Source organism: Gopherus flavomarginatus, chromosome 7, assembly GCF_025201925.1.
Source record: "Gopherus flavomarginatus isolate rGopFla2 chromosome 7, rGopFla2.mat.asm, whole genome shotgun sequence".
Lineage (NCBI taxonomy): Eukaryota > Metazoa > Chordata > Testudines > Testudinidae > Gopherus > Gopherus flavomarginatus.
The window spans coordinates 10926343-10941007 of NC_066623.1; the positions used below are offsets into that span (position 1 = coordinate 10926343).

Sequence of the window (14665 nt, forward strand, 5' to 3'; positions counted from 1 at the left end):
GAGGTGCTAGAGGTCGAAAGCAAATCTAGTCACCCGATGCAACTCGTCCAAGAGGTCCAGCCACCGCTAACTTGCCCATGGCCTAGTCCCTGTGCCAGTGTGTGACAATGATACCATTGAGGGAAGAAGTAATGGCCTTTAAAAGCTGTTGCACTTTGTTGGTCATCTGTGCTCCCTGTCACAGTCCCATTTCGCTCTGCTCTTCACCTGCTTTTTTCCCCACGAGGTTTCATTCTCTCTCTCTCTCTCTCTCTCTCTGTGCCTATGTTTTTTTGCAGTCCCTTCTTAGGGGGTGTGTGAACTCATTAACTCTGGAGTTCAAGTTCAAACGCAGGATGTCTGACAGGTGGAGAAGGAAGGAAGGACAGGTGGTCCCATTCCTAATTGGCACCTTTAGTCACTTGTCCATTATCCAAGCTAGAAGGAATGTGACATTCCATTCAGCCAGCTGCAAGACTGACATTCTCTCTGCTGGTATCTGACCAGCTGCTCTGTTTAAATCTTGCTCACTGCAAGGTTGCTCGAGAGAGGTCTAGGAACTCGTGATATTTAGAAACCGCACCTGGCTTAACAGACAAAGCGTAGGAAGCATGTTGGAAAGGATAATTATTTAATCTTTATCCCTCCTGCGCCTCCACCAGACAGATAGGGACAGGCCCATCTGGGCACTGGGCTCACCTGTCTCCTTCCTCCACACGAGGAACACCAACTTCTGAAAGGAGCTGGAAGAGGACTGATTATTGATGTTCCCACCCCAGCTACTCCTTCCCCACAGCAACAGCTGGAGGGACAGGGGATATGTCAGTGCCTTCCAGCCTCTTCCACAGCACTAACAGGTATCTTCCTGGGGCACTGGATCTACCATACCTTCTCCCATGTATGTTGCTCAGCAGCAACCCAGAGGAGATTCTGCAGCTTCTTGACATCAGCATTCACTCAGCTCTGAAATTGGACTCAGGATTTTTTTTTTTTTTGTATCGCCACTGCTTGCTGGACTCCTTTTCCTACCACTACAGTCCTTACCTGCCCCACCTGACTCCCCACGTTGAAATGAAAGGTAGTACACCCCAAAAATATGTAATTAAAGAGGGCGGTCATACATTCAGAACATGGTTTTGCATATTGTCTGTGTGCCAACTGAAAGCAGTTGGAAAAAGTAGTGCACACAAGTAAATACCCAGATTTCAATATAAAGAGGTTAAATGGATTTGGGAGCCATAAATCTGCAAGACTTTTGTATCAGAAACACTCTTGCTGAGTGGCCTTCAGTGACAAGGTTCATACCCTTTCCAGCTCAGTCACCTTTGTGCATCTGTCTAAGCGCCAATGCAATAATACTTCTCAATTCCTTTCAAAACACTAATTCTGCAATTCATTTTTCCCTTCCCCACTGCAGGAGGATGCAGATGTGGAGTGGAAATTTGCTCGTGCCAAACTCTGGTTATCATACTTTGATGAAGGAAGGACTCTGCCTGCTCCTTTTAATCTAGTGCCAAGCCCTAAATCATTTTATTATCTCATAATGAGAATAAAAATGTGCCTCATAAAACTCTGCAAATCTAAGGCCAAAAACTGTGAAAATGATCTTGAGATGGGTATGCTGAATTCCAAGCTACGGGTATGTCATGTGCTTCTTTTCTTTTAACATCCTGAATGTAAATAGATCATCGTGTCCTTCATGGGCATCAAAGGAAGGAATTTTACTTAGTTCACAGATGAGCAAAAGGAGCTGCTTAGCATTGTACTCTATTTGTTATTGGTATTACAGTATTACCTGGTGTACAATATTACTCTAACTCATTTATTATTTGTATTACAGTAGCACTGGAGACCCTAACCAAGGCAGTGGCCTCTTTGAGTTAGACACTGTGTAGACATCTAGTGAAGGACAGTCCCATCCCAAACACCTTATGGTCTAAATAAACTGGGAAGGGGAACGGGTGAAGTGACTTCCCCTAGGAAGTCACAAAGCAAGCTAATGGCAGAACTGGGGGCAGAAGAATGAAGGTCTTCTGACTCCAACTCCAGGTTCCTAGCCACAGGACCATACTGCCTTTTGAAACCATTCTTTATATATTGCCTAAATTCACTTTATTGTCATTATGTAAAAATCAACATTTAATATCACATCTGATTTTATCATTGGAAGCAGGGTCCCAACCAGGGAATATTAACTTTTCCCAGCAACCTGAAGCTGCAATTAACAACCTCCCCACTTTCAGCTGCCTAATGACAATCATACACAGTAATAGATAGGCCCTGCCTCTTCCAGCAGCTGTTCATTCTTTTGAAAGAGATGTGTGCTTTGGGACAGCACAACTCTGCTGACTTTGGAATGGGCACATTTGTGAGAGGCAAGTTAGTTTTCCCTTAGTACCAATGAGCTTCTTTATGACAAAATATGAGACACACAGAGAAGCGTTCCTAAAAAGCTGAATTGCTCCTGAAGAAATGTCAGTATAATGGGGGAGAGCCTAATCCTGTGGAAATATATTATTTGCAGAAATGTCATTGAGACAAAACTGTTCTTAGCAAGCAGATTTTTAAAAAAGCCAAAAAAACCCAGGCAAATCTATTCTCTTCCTTTGCAGCACTTCTATTTGTTCAGAGTTTTTGAGTAAAACTCCTAAAGCATTTCACCCAAGATTCAGCTGCAGCTGATTTGCCGTTATCATCAAACTCAACAAAAATTAAAACATATGACGAGACGGCGTCGTTTAAACTGCACTGACCCTCATTTAACTTCCTCGGCTCAAGCTGGGTTTAAAACAAAATACAACTTTGGGAACTGAGACCTAAAAAAACTGTATTGGATTTTTGTCTTTGGCTGTAGTGGCTGTGCGTGATAGAGGCTGCAGTGCTGCACTGAAGCAGCATCACCATGAGCTTTGGGGGCTTGTTAATATTCAGGGGGCATGTTCTAAGATACTTCAGTGCATGCTTTTAAATTTTCCTCTCAGTGTCACTGCACAATTTTAGGCCCTGTGAACTGAAAACTGTCAGCTGCTTCTGCCATTCACAGGACATAAGCTGAGGAGAAGGGAGGCTCTGTAGGGCACAGCCATAGAGCAGAAGAGAGACAATGAATCTGCCCTGATGGGACCAGAGAAATTCATTGCGTTGGCAAAATAGCAGAGGCAAATAAGAGGGAAGAAACATAGAAATGAGCTGGGAGGGAAGGAGCCGAAGATTGAGATCAAAGGAATACGCAGAAAGGAGGAGAACAGGAAGAGCTATCAAAGATGAGGCTGACAATGGGTCAGAGAAAAGCTCAGCCAAGAAAGGAGCCATAGTGGAGATAAGAGGAAGAGCTGAAGCAAGCCTATATAGATCAGGACATGGAAGAATGTAGGAGAGGAATGCAGAGGAAGGCTTTACAGAGCTTGCCATTGTAATCTACAATGTGTCCCTGTGGCTGATTGGAGTTAATTGATACTATCTATTGAGTCTGACGAGTAATTTTCTCTTCTCTTTATTCAAAAAGCTATTTTCAAAAGTCAGCTGCAATCACCAAGAAAATTAGAAGTAATTAAGAAAGCTCTGCTTCTCGTCTCTTAACACCTGCCTGTATCAAGGTGATGTGAGAGGGATACAGTTAAAACACCTTTTGTTTAGACAATATGAGATTGAATTTCTCATCCAATAATTCTTACATTCGTTTTGGCAATGAAATGAGCGGGTTGTCTCACTCTGCACCCTCCTATAGACTAGCAGAGGCAATATAGCCTAGAAGATAGAGTCCTGGACTAGGTATCAGGAGACCTGCGTTCAATTTCTGTCTCTCCCCCGGGCTGCTGACTGGCAAGTCACTTCACCTTTCTGTGCCTCTGTTTTCCTGTCTGTAAAATGGAGATGACCTACTTGTCTCCTCTGTGAAGCACTTTGAGATCTTCTGATGAAAAGTGCCATGAACGAGCTAGATACTAATTATATTATTAATTGGGGAACGGAAGTGCTAGTTTTCTTCTGCAGTATCTCCAACTTGCTCACAGAATGCAACATTTTCTAATGTTTGCATAAGTCAGTTTAGTCTGAGCTGGAGAGGTTGTTTGGGGAAAGAAGCTGTTACAGATTTAATGTTTCATTATGTTTTATAATTTCAGAAAGTTCGTTTTCAGTCAAGAGCTCGAAATTCAGAAAATTTTACTGTGAAGAAGGCTTATAACAAGCCCACGAGATATCAGGTAATGACAGTAGAACATCAAGAGCAAGGGAAAAGATCTGTAAGCAAACAAGGCTTACTTGCAAGGATCAGATTTGTCAATATACAGTGAACTTCTCCATCCTGTGATGTGTCAAGCAATGACCTATGCCAAATCAAAGGACACAGTGGTTTATGGGACTGAGCCCAAACCTTTTAGTTTCTCAGTTGCTTAAGGCAGAATGGCAGCTACAGAAATACATTTGACATTAACGTGATTGTCATGGTAATTACCAGTCACTGGTATTGAACTTAATACAAGAAAAGTTCACCCGACCTTCATCCTAGACTCATTGACAGTGTTTCATTTTGTCGTGGAACAATGTTGTCTCTCTACCCTTTATTTTAACTCCCTCATGTACTTTCTTTGGAAATATTTTGTCCTGTTTAGCTGGATCCGCAATGTGATATGTTACAAAAATAATTATGAGAGCCGTGATGACAGCTTACTCTTCCCACGCAGTGAAATTACCATTGTTGTAAAGTCCTGAGTAGAAATGGGTGAAATATTTTTTAAAAATTGTTTATTTGCCAAAAAATGCAGTTTTGGGTCGACCAAAACTGTTAGTGAATTTAGGGTGAATATGGCCACTAGAAATTTGGAAAAAAGCTTTCAGAAAAGTTGAAATGTTTCAACTTGACATTTATTAAATGAAACATATTGACTTTTCATTTCAAAATTGCAATTAGTTTTGAAATGTACCTAGATTTCACAAAAAAATAAAAAGAGGGTTTTAAAAACCACTCGAAATGAAACTAAACCTTTCCTTTTGGGTCAAATGAAATGTTTTATTCACCCCGAAACAATTTCTTAGTCAGTTTTTCTTTTGGTGAAAAAACTGAAAAATTGTCATTTTGGATTGACTCACAACAATTTTATTTCTTTTTTTAGAATTTTTCGGTTTAGACACCAAACCAAAAAATCAATTATTCACCAAGGTCCCGTCCTGAGAATTTATGCTTCTGGTAGACTTATTTTATGTGGAAACAGTGCTTTATATATGTAGTAGCAAAATCTCCAACTAAGCAGGTACATGGTTAACATCTACACACATCAAGTATTTGTAAATTGTTAACAGGGTTAAGGAAAGGAATTGGTTAGTGGGATAAAAAGGTATGAATATGTGTAATAAATACTAGATATTGGGTAACATTTTCAAAAGTTTTCAAAGGTATTCAGGGCCTAAAGTTGTAGATAGATGCCTAATATGATGTTCAAAAGCAACTAGGTGCCTAACTCCTCTGGAGTTGAACATCCCATTAGGTATCTATCTACATCTTTAGGCACCTAAAAACCTTTTAAAATATGGCCCTCTGTGACAGAGCCAGAAATTGACCCCAGATCTCCTGAGTCTCATTCCACTGTCTTAACCACAAGACCATTTTTCACTCTCTTTTGCCCCAGCAAGATAAAGTCTATAGAAGGTACTTGAAAAACTGAAGGAACAAAGAGTATTTGAAGGTAGGGCCAATAAATACATAAAGAAGATTGATTTCTGCCTAGAAGGCAATAACTTACAAATGAAGGTCTGCTCCTGGAACCCTTTCTTTAGATGAGTATTACACCATTGAAATCAATCAAACTATTTGGGTGAGCAAATCTGGAGGGTTGAAACTTATGATGACTTTCTTGACCAGTAACTATGTGGTTGAGAAGCCATTTCACTTACAGTAACAAAGAACTCAGAAGGGGTAGTAGATGGCAATAGAGATGCAAAGCCATAATATAATATTAAGGCAAAAATACACAGTAGCATTGCTGGAGATATTGCAAGGGATGTCTCCAAAGGCTGCAAAGTGATATCCATCCCTCAGATTCTTGATAAAGAATTGTCACATTTGCATTACTTCTGTTCAGTATCCTTACAACGGTATATTCTCTGGTATAGTTGGCACCATGAAGATATTGACCTTTGCCACCTGTAGCTACATGGCATCTAGAGTACTACTCCTTGTAAATATAGACTGTACTGAAAATACTGTGGCTGGCCCAGGTAAATACTCTGTGATGGTAAACGTCAAGAAGATAATAGCATTTGTTATATGTTGATTCCTTGTTTTCCTGCAAGTTCCCTATTTTTGTCTCCTATTTTGAAAATTGTTTCTATTGGGATCTAGTATTTCCCTACTTTCCCTAGAATGTTCCTCAATTTATGTTTTCTCAGGTGGCAACACGTCTTTCATCTGGATTGAACTACCTTGGCCATCTCCAGCATACAGTATGTTCACTGTGTCTCTCATATATTCCCTTAACTGTCCCACCTGGTTAGAGAAAGATCTCGTCTATAACAAGACACAGTCCTAAACATTCCACATTCCATCACTAGACAACACATATACAAGTAACTGGATCCTTTTTTTGTCATTCACCTGCCTTTATATTGCTACAGTTCACGTCCAGTTACTTAATGATCAGGAGGAAGGGGTTGGATGGTTTTGGTTTGGTTTAGGGGGTTTTGTGCCTCAAAACCTTTGGGGAGATTGCCAGTGACATTTAAAGCAACAGGATTTCTTCTTGTTCAGTGGGCAGATGGGCCTGAACCTAAGTTTTATGGGTAGGATGCTCCTGTGATTAGCGCACTAGCTAGGGTCTTGGGAGACTTGGGTCAAGTTCTCTGCTCTGTTACAGACTACTTCTGTGAGGTTAGGCAAATTGCTTACTCCCTGTGTCTCAGTTACCCATTCATAAAATGGGGATGATAGAACTTCTCTGCCTATCAGGGATGATGTGAGGATCAGTATATTTTAAAAATTGCGAGGTGCTCAGATACTAAGATGTGGGGGGGGGCATTTGAGTGCCTTAGGTAGATAGATGTTAAGTTGCTGTTGTTCCCCACCATTTTTAGTTCAAAAATGACAAACCTGCTCCACAAAATGAGTGTTGTTCAGTCCCAGTGAGAGTAGCCATTCACACCATTACACAGAAGCCAGGTAACATGCCTCAGTCATTCATAGTATTGTAAGTAGAGAGAAGACCCTGAGACATTTCTTAGCCCTATCCTAGATTTTCTGTGGGAGGAGGAGCAAGATCCAGAAGACAAGTCTAGTTCCTGCCTTTAAGTGTATGGAGGCTCCCCAGGCATCCCAACGAGTGTGGTTCTACTGCACCAAAGGAGAGGGCTGTGTATGCATGCATGCTGAGAAGGGCAGACAGAAAATTCAGCTTGGGAGAGGCTCCTTGCATGGCAGCAGGCAGGTGCAAGAGGGGATGGGACATGAGCAGTCCAAGGGAGTTAGGGATACTTGGGCTAAGGTATCTGCCATTGTCTGGATTCTCATTTCTTGTCTCTATGAAGAAGGGCAACAGAAGGTGAACTGTATCCTGAGGTGTCAGAGTCCTTTTCCCTGGTCCCTGTGAATCTGCCCGGTGACCAGCCCAATGACTGTGTCAGGCACTGGGCACAGGCTGTGCTCCTCAGTGACTAATAGTCAACATCATAGTCCAGGCACAGTAACCCCCCTTAAAGTATTTTCAGCTGTGTGGCTGTTTATAAGATTATAAATCTAAGAGTCAAACAAAGTGAACTCAGTAAATAAGAGATGTCATTGCCTCCTGTGATGAATCAATGAAGTGAATCCCAGGAGCAAGGACTGTGGTCATTTAAGATGAAGGTAGACGCAGATGGTCTTTTCCCTTTCTAGTATCTGCATGCTCGAAAAAGGGATGTCAGTGCAGCTCTTCTTGAAGGCAGATGGAGAGTATCCCTCAGTTAGACAAGAAAAGATCCAAAAATCCTGGTTGGAGTTACATCATCATCAGAGCCAAATCCCCAAGGAACGTAGCTTCCTTGCAGATTGAGCACCACCTGCATTGATCGTTGAGTTGAAATTCCCCCCAAGAAAGAAAATATTTTGGGCTCAGTCATGCCATTTGGATGCTGCCTCATGGTGGGGAACTTCAGCCCCCTGGTGGAGCAGAAGGGGGAACCCCGCAAGGGGGCCTGATAAGCTTCCATTATCCACTTTGCATGAGGAAATTCCTCCCAAGCAAGAATGCATACACTTTCATATTTGTTTTACATGCTCTAATGTAGATTAATCATGCATCTGGGCACTCAAATAAGCTATTTAGGTGTCTAAACATAGATTTAGATGCCTAACTTTGGACTCTTAAAAGGTGGTCCCCTGGGGTCAATCTACACTGCAATAAAATACCTGTGGCATGGCCACGCCTGGCCCAGGTAAACTGGCTTGGGCTGCTGAGCTAAAAATTGCGCAGTATGCAATGGGCTTGGGCTGGAGCCTCAGCTCTGAGACCCTCCCCTCTTGTGGGGGTCTCATGTCCTGAGTTCCAGCCCAACCCTGAATGACTACACTGCAATTTTTAGCCCCGCAAGCCCACATCAATTGACCTGGGCTCTGACACTTGGTGCCGTGGGGTTTTTGTTGCAGTGTGGACATGCCCTGGGAGGTCAGTCCCTTTACTCCTTTTGTCATGTTTGCTGCCCATCTTCAGATCTCCAATCTATCCACTCCCGCCCCCCTCATACTGAAGAAGACTCCACAGGACTCCAGTTGTAGCCTAGTGTAAATCATAAACTGCCTTAGGACTTCTTTTATACCTCTGTGTATAAACAAAGCTTCAGCACTTTTGCAACAGCATCACATTGCAAGTTCGTATCTGATTTGTTGTCTGCTCTCATTCCTATATGTGTCCATTTCTCTTTCTATCCAATAATCTTCCATTTCATACAGCTACATGAAATTTTTTTTTGCTGTGTATATTAAATACGTGCCATTTTTCTAAGGTAATTCTTATTCATTTTAATCCTTTTTTTGCATTCTGACTCTTCTCTCTGTCCTTCAGTGTGTTACCTGTTTCCTAGTTCTTCTAGTCCTTGATCCAACACTCACAGGAGTCAGTGGGAGTCTTTCCATTGACATCAATAAATTTGGGATCAGGCACTTAGTTCAAAGTAATGAGTGAGTTTGATAGTGTCATTAATAAGCAACTTATTTTTTCATCCAGATTTTTTCTTATGAATACTTTAAGCAGCAACCTACATCCCCCAAACCTAAGCTTAATCCCACCTCTTAGTTTGATCTTTAACCATTTGTAGTTATTTTGCATTTATGGGCTATCCTTTATCTGCCTTTCTTGCGGGATGCGTCTTAAATATTTGTTGTTCGACTATTAAAACACAAAGTGCGTAAATATAAAGGTAAGATCCTGGCACCACTGAAGTCAATAGGAAAACTCTGATTGAAATCCTGGCTCCACTGAATCATCACTCTGTAGCTCACACTGTTCATAATAGATCTAGAATTGCAGACAACCAATATCATGCCATTTAACCATTTTTATTCACTGTTTAGAAAATAATGAAGCGTCTTATTAAGCGATATGTCCTGAAGGCTCAGGTTGATCGAGAGAATGATGAAGTCAATGAAGGCAAGTGGCTTTTACAATTAATGCTGTTACAATCACTAAAGCTGAAATCAGGCATCTCCATTCAGTTCCAAACTGATATGTCAAATCATAAATCAGATAGGTGAGACTGTGTGGGACAGCTTCTGGAGAGGCAGTATGCCTCATGGGCATAGACTACTTCAAACCATCTTCGTGGCCCTGCAGTTTTGGCCCTTTCTGTGGACTGAAATGATCTCCGCTATAATTTAGGTTGTCTAGGGAGCTTCTCTAAGTTACAGCAGACCTACCCTTGGAGTTGTCCAGACTCATCATAGTGGCATGGTGTATGGACCCACCTCTACTTTCCTCTCAGCCCTTGGCTAACCCCCTACACTGGGGCTTGTGAAGGGACCAGTGTAAGGCTGCTTCCAACAGTCCTACCCAGTGCCTCCACTAGACAAATTCTCCCTCAGTTGGTTAAGAGGCTTTCCTGGACCTCGTACATCATCATGATGACATACAGGGGTCAGAGCAGAGGAAAGAATCCCACCCAATATCTCTGCTAAGCTTTCTATACCTTACATCACAAACAAATCTTTTATTTGCCTAGGGCACCTACAGCACCATTCCACCATAAAGCCAAGGCCACTCTTTTTTCCAACAGACCCATACTTCTTAATGACACATTACACTGTACATTCATATGGGCCTTAGAAAGCCCCTTTTAAAAACGTTGTCCTGACCTATCTCCTCTGCAGCTGGAAGGGATGGAATCCGTGTAGTTCCCCACTCAGTATGTATGGAAAAGGGAATGCTGGCGCGGGAATGGTATCTCTGAAGCGTCATTATTCTGAATCCTTAAAAGCCGCTATGTAGCTTGGGAATCTGTATGTGGTGGAGGAGTGGGCTTGGAAAGAACAAGAACTCTCCACACATTACTACTGTTAGCAGTATTAATGGAGTTTGTTTCATTAAGTCCGTGGGGGAAATTTTGTGTAACTGCTACTCTATGGAGGTTCCCACGCATTTAGTGCCAAGCCTATAGTTTGCATTTCCAAATAACTCATTCTCTGGAATTAAAACATGTCAATGACTTGTTTAATTCAGTCCCATTTACAAGAACTTTTTTTTTTCATCGTAGGAGAACTTAAAGAGATTAAACAAGATATTTCCAGTCTCCGCTACGAGCTTCTAGAAGAAAAGTCAGAAGCTACTGGAGAGTTAGCAAGACTAATACAGCAGCTGAGTGACAAGTTTGGGAAGAACTTAAATAAGGACATTTGATGGCGAACAAAGAGAAAGCGAACTAGTTTTCTAAACATTATCTGATATTTCAACCAGCATTTTAAGGGAGCAAAAACAGTGCAAGAGGTGGGTAATGAGCCCTCAACTTTTGCCACCTAACAAATATCGGTAAGGGCCTTGTGCATTAGAATATGTTTTTGGGTGAAGCCAACAATCAGTTAATATCTTTACGATATAAAGGTGACATTTTGGTATAAAACAAGCCCATTGACATCAGAAATAAATGCACCATCTCCAAAAGATAATCATGCTTATATTAGATACCCAAAGCACCTTTTAAAAAAGGCAAACAGCCAAATCCTCAGCTGGCATGAATCAGCATAGTTCCATTGAAGTCAATGGAGCCAAACTGATTTATATCAACTGGAGATCTGACCCATTACATCTAGGACTTAGATCTGTGTGAACACTGCAAAAAAATATTCCACGAATATTCATTAAAACTTTTAAACAAATTCACCTTCACTTAGAGGTGTGCACTCCTTTTGTGCTTGCTTTCCATGGACACCCATGAAATTGAGTTAGAATAGCACTGAGGTTAATGGAAAGCAAGTGTGAAAATGCATAGTAAAATATTGTGAATTGCTTTCCTATGAGGATTTATACTAGAAACATCATTTCAGGCCAATCACAATGAGGCAACTCAGCACAGATTTTGAATGTCAAATGGCAAGCCATAGAATCAATGAAATTCACAAAGAATGTTGCTGAATGGTTTCACACTATGAATACATTTAGGGGAGAAAAAAACCCATCTCAAGCTGGCTGAGGACATTCTGTCAAGAAAAAAAGGAGAATTTGTCAAAAAAGGATTTGCTAGGAGTTATTTGCTCAGCCATAGAAAGAAAACCAGGGAGAAGTTTTAAAAATTAAACCAATTTACAAGCTGCAGTGGTACAAAGTCCTCCGGTTGTGCACTTACAAGGGAAAAGTTCAGAACATGATGCAGCTGAAAACTCAGCTGCTTGTTTATTTGGTGTTTTAAGCCGCTCCAAGAACACCTTATTACTTTGGAAACACTAAACTGTACGGTTTGTTTACAAGGTGCACCTAAGAGAAGACCATTACATTTAGATATCAGCTAAGAAAAATAAGCAGAATCAGAAGGTGACCTGTGATCAGTTCTTAAGTGCCAGATGAGAACACAGAAAGCCTAGTAGAGTAATAGTTATATTTGTTAAAAAAAAAAAAAGAAAAACAAAAAGAAAAAAGTGTACTGTAGGTAGACCTGTTTAAAGAAAAAAAATTAAATGATGTATTTTTACCTTTAATAAGATTATCTTGTATACTGTAATATTTTTACCTAAAAATGAGGGGGGGAATAAAATTACCTCACAATATTTGTTGTACCTTGAGTGACATATTTGTCTGATGTTTTAAATACCCCCCACAAAGACGTTTCAATGGCTTTTGACAATGTGTGAGCAGGACCAAAGTTATATACACTAACAGCCTACTGCTGCTGAGAGTCGAAAAGCATCATAGTATAATTATAGAACTAGCATTTCTGGAACTCTTCGTAGTCTGCACTCTGAATAACTCTGTAAGGGTGATACTTAGTTTGAAATCACTGTATTGAGATTCATACATGAATGTGTGGACACCTACTGAGATGGTCAAACATAGATAACTTCAATCACGTCTATTTGTGCTCCTGAATTTCTAGTTGGAAATAAAATGGGTAACATTATTTGGAAGAAGTTTAGAGAAGAATTGGCTGAAAAGACAACTAATGCTATCTTCCCTGGACGTGACCTGTCACCTGACATGGTACAGTGTGCCAGTACACATTAGCATTTTCCACTGCTGTTATTCACAATGAGGAGAAATGTCTTTGCTTTACAATCAGCTGCAATGCAATATTGTGATCAAATTCTCACTGCGCAGTGTTTGCCAGGAAGGCAACACATAATAGTACTGTATAACAGGTTTTCTTTTAATGTGTAAAGACCCATGATTATTTTGAGCTACCTTCCTCTGCCTAAACCTATGAATATTGCTCATGTGAAGTGCTTGATTTTCACTTTGAAAAGAGACATGATTTAGCCAGACCGTGTTTATCTAGAAAAGGATTTTCAAAAAGACTTTGGAATGATGGAATATAGTCATCTATGATACTCCAAAATAATACCATCCTATTGCATCGATCACTTCCAGTTACTGCCCTGTGCATTTCAGACAAAAATTGTGAATTGCAGGGGGTGCTGTCATGAAACCAGGTGCAAAATCACATGCCTGCTTATTTGCATTCAGATAGTAAGACGACTGCCACTCTATCATCTATATTACATCTAAAATTGTGCAATTAGAGTCATAGTTATAGAATTTTAGGCCAGAAAAGACCACCACAGCATCTAGTCTGATTTGTACATCACAGGCCAGCAACACTACCGAGAGCTTGCACACTAAATCCAAAAGCTGAAATTACACCAAGGAATTACAGCCCTTGGGAGACTAAATTTTAATTCTAATTCTGCATGGCTTGATCCAAAACCCAATGACAGTAAAGGGAGTGTTTCATTTGACTCCAGTGGGCTTTGGATCAGATGAAAATTAAGAGATGAAAATTGCAGTCAATGTTAACATTCTGACAAGGCCGATTAGTGCTGTAATATGAATAGCTTCTGCACAGAGGCTTTCATATTTCCATTCAGCTACCACCTGCTTTTCTAATATGTAGATATAGTGCTGCAGGTCTATCATAACCAGGTAGTTAACTTATTGTTCTGCATTCAGTAATTTCCCATAAATGATCATAATACCACTGTAGAATTCAGGAGGAGAATAAAAGAAGGGTAAGGAAAGTTCTGTAAAAAGAAAAATACCCACAAGTCATCACCCAGATTTGAAAATAAATTTGAGTTAGTTGTAATTGCTTCCCTTTTGTGTTCACTCTCAATGACTTATCAAGAGATTGAGAGCTACGCAGATGAATGCTCATGGAATGCAATTTTTAAGCTTGCATGCTTGAGATATTTTGTATGGGGGGGAGACATCAGTTGACACAACCAAGTGGCAAGTTTTTCAAAACCCCTGATTAAACTATTGACTGAGAGGCAGCTAAAGAAGTCAGCTAAGGCTCAGGTTGGAGCTTTTTTTAAAAATTGTTGAAAATGTTTAGTGATTGGGGGTTTTATCAGTTGTATAAAATGTTTCTGTATTGCCAAAACTTTTTATTTTTTTTATGAAGCAATTCAAAACTGAAACATCCTCTTTCAATTGATCTGAAGAAAAAAATGTTTTTGTTGTTTAAATATGATTTGAATTGAATCAAAACAAGTTTCTGTTCTTTTCATTCAAAAACCAAACTTCTTGTCACAGATGGTTTTGCTGAAAAACATAGCAAAGGAGGCAAATGCCTGAAAACTGAAACATTAAGGTGAATGGAAGTGGGTGTGTATAAGGATCACTGTACATTTGTCTCAATCAGTTGGTGATGGACAGCAACACCACCCCTTTTGGGCAGTGCTTCTTTACCAAAAGCACTGAACCTCTTTCTTGTGGTTTAGGTGGAGTTGGTTGAAAAACATGGTGAGAGGGGGGAACAATGTAAATGTTTGTGAAACTTTGTCTGCTCTTTGTCAAAACCTTTCTGGCCAGCATCACCATTTGTCATAGATTAAGCCTAGGATCCCTGGACCACAGCAGGTGTATCCAGTCCAGCTAATTAAAGAGGGTTGAGCTACACCTGGGCCTTTAAAGGGCTGCTAATTGGCACTTGGAGGAGGAAGGATTGAGACAGGCTGAGCCCCTGGGGAAGAGAGGCCACACTGGAGCAGAGCTAGCTCCTGTAATGGGTTGCTGGAGCA

General features: G+C 40.6%; 1 protein-coding gene across 1 annotated transcript in view; it reads left to right on the forward strand.

Annotated features, from left to right (window-relative positions):
- The window catches only part of TRPC7 (transient receptor potential cation channel subfamily C member 7), a 116838-nt gene extending 104739 nt beyond the window's left edge, over window positions 1-12099 (forward strand). Inside the window, exons 9-12 of the mRNA XM_050962241.1 lie at window positions 1397-1618; window positions 4104-4184; window positions 9518-9593; window positions 10693-12099. Of these exons, the coding sequence (XP_050818198.1) occupies window positions 1397-1618; window positions 4104-4184; window positions 9518-9593; window positions 10693-10835 (522 nt within the window). The 3' untranslated portion in view covers window positions 10836-12099. The remainder of the gene's footprint in view (window positions 1-1396; window positions 1619-4103; window positions 4185-9517; window positions 9594-10692) is intronic.
- The last annotated feature ends 2566 nt before the right edge of the window (window positions 12100-14665 follow it).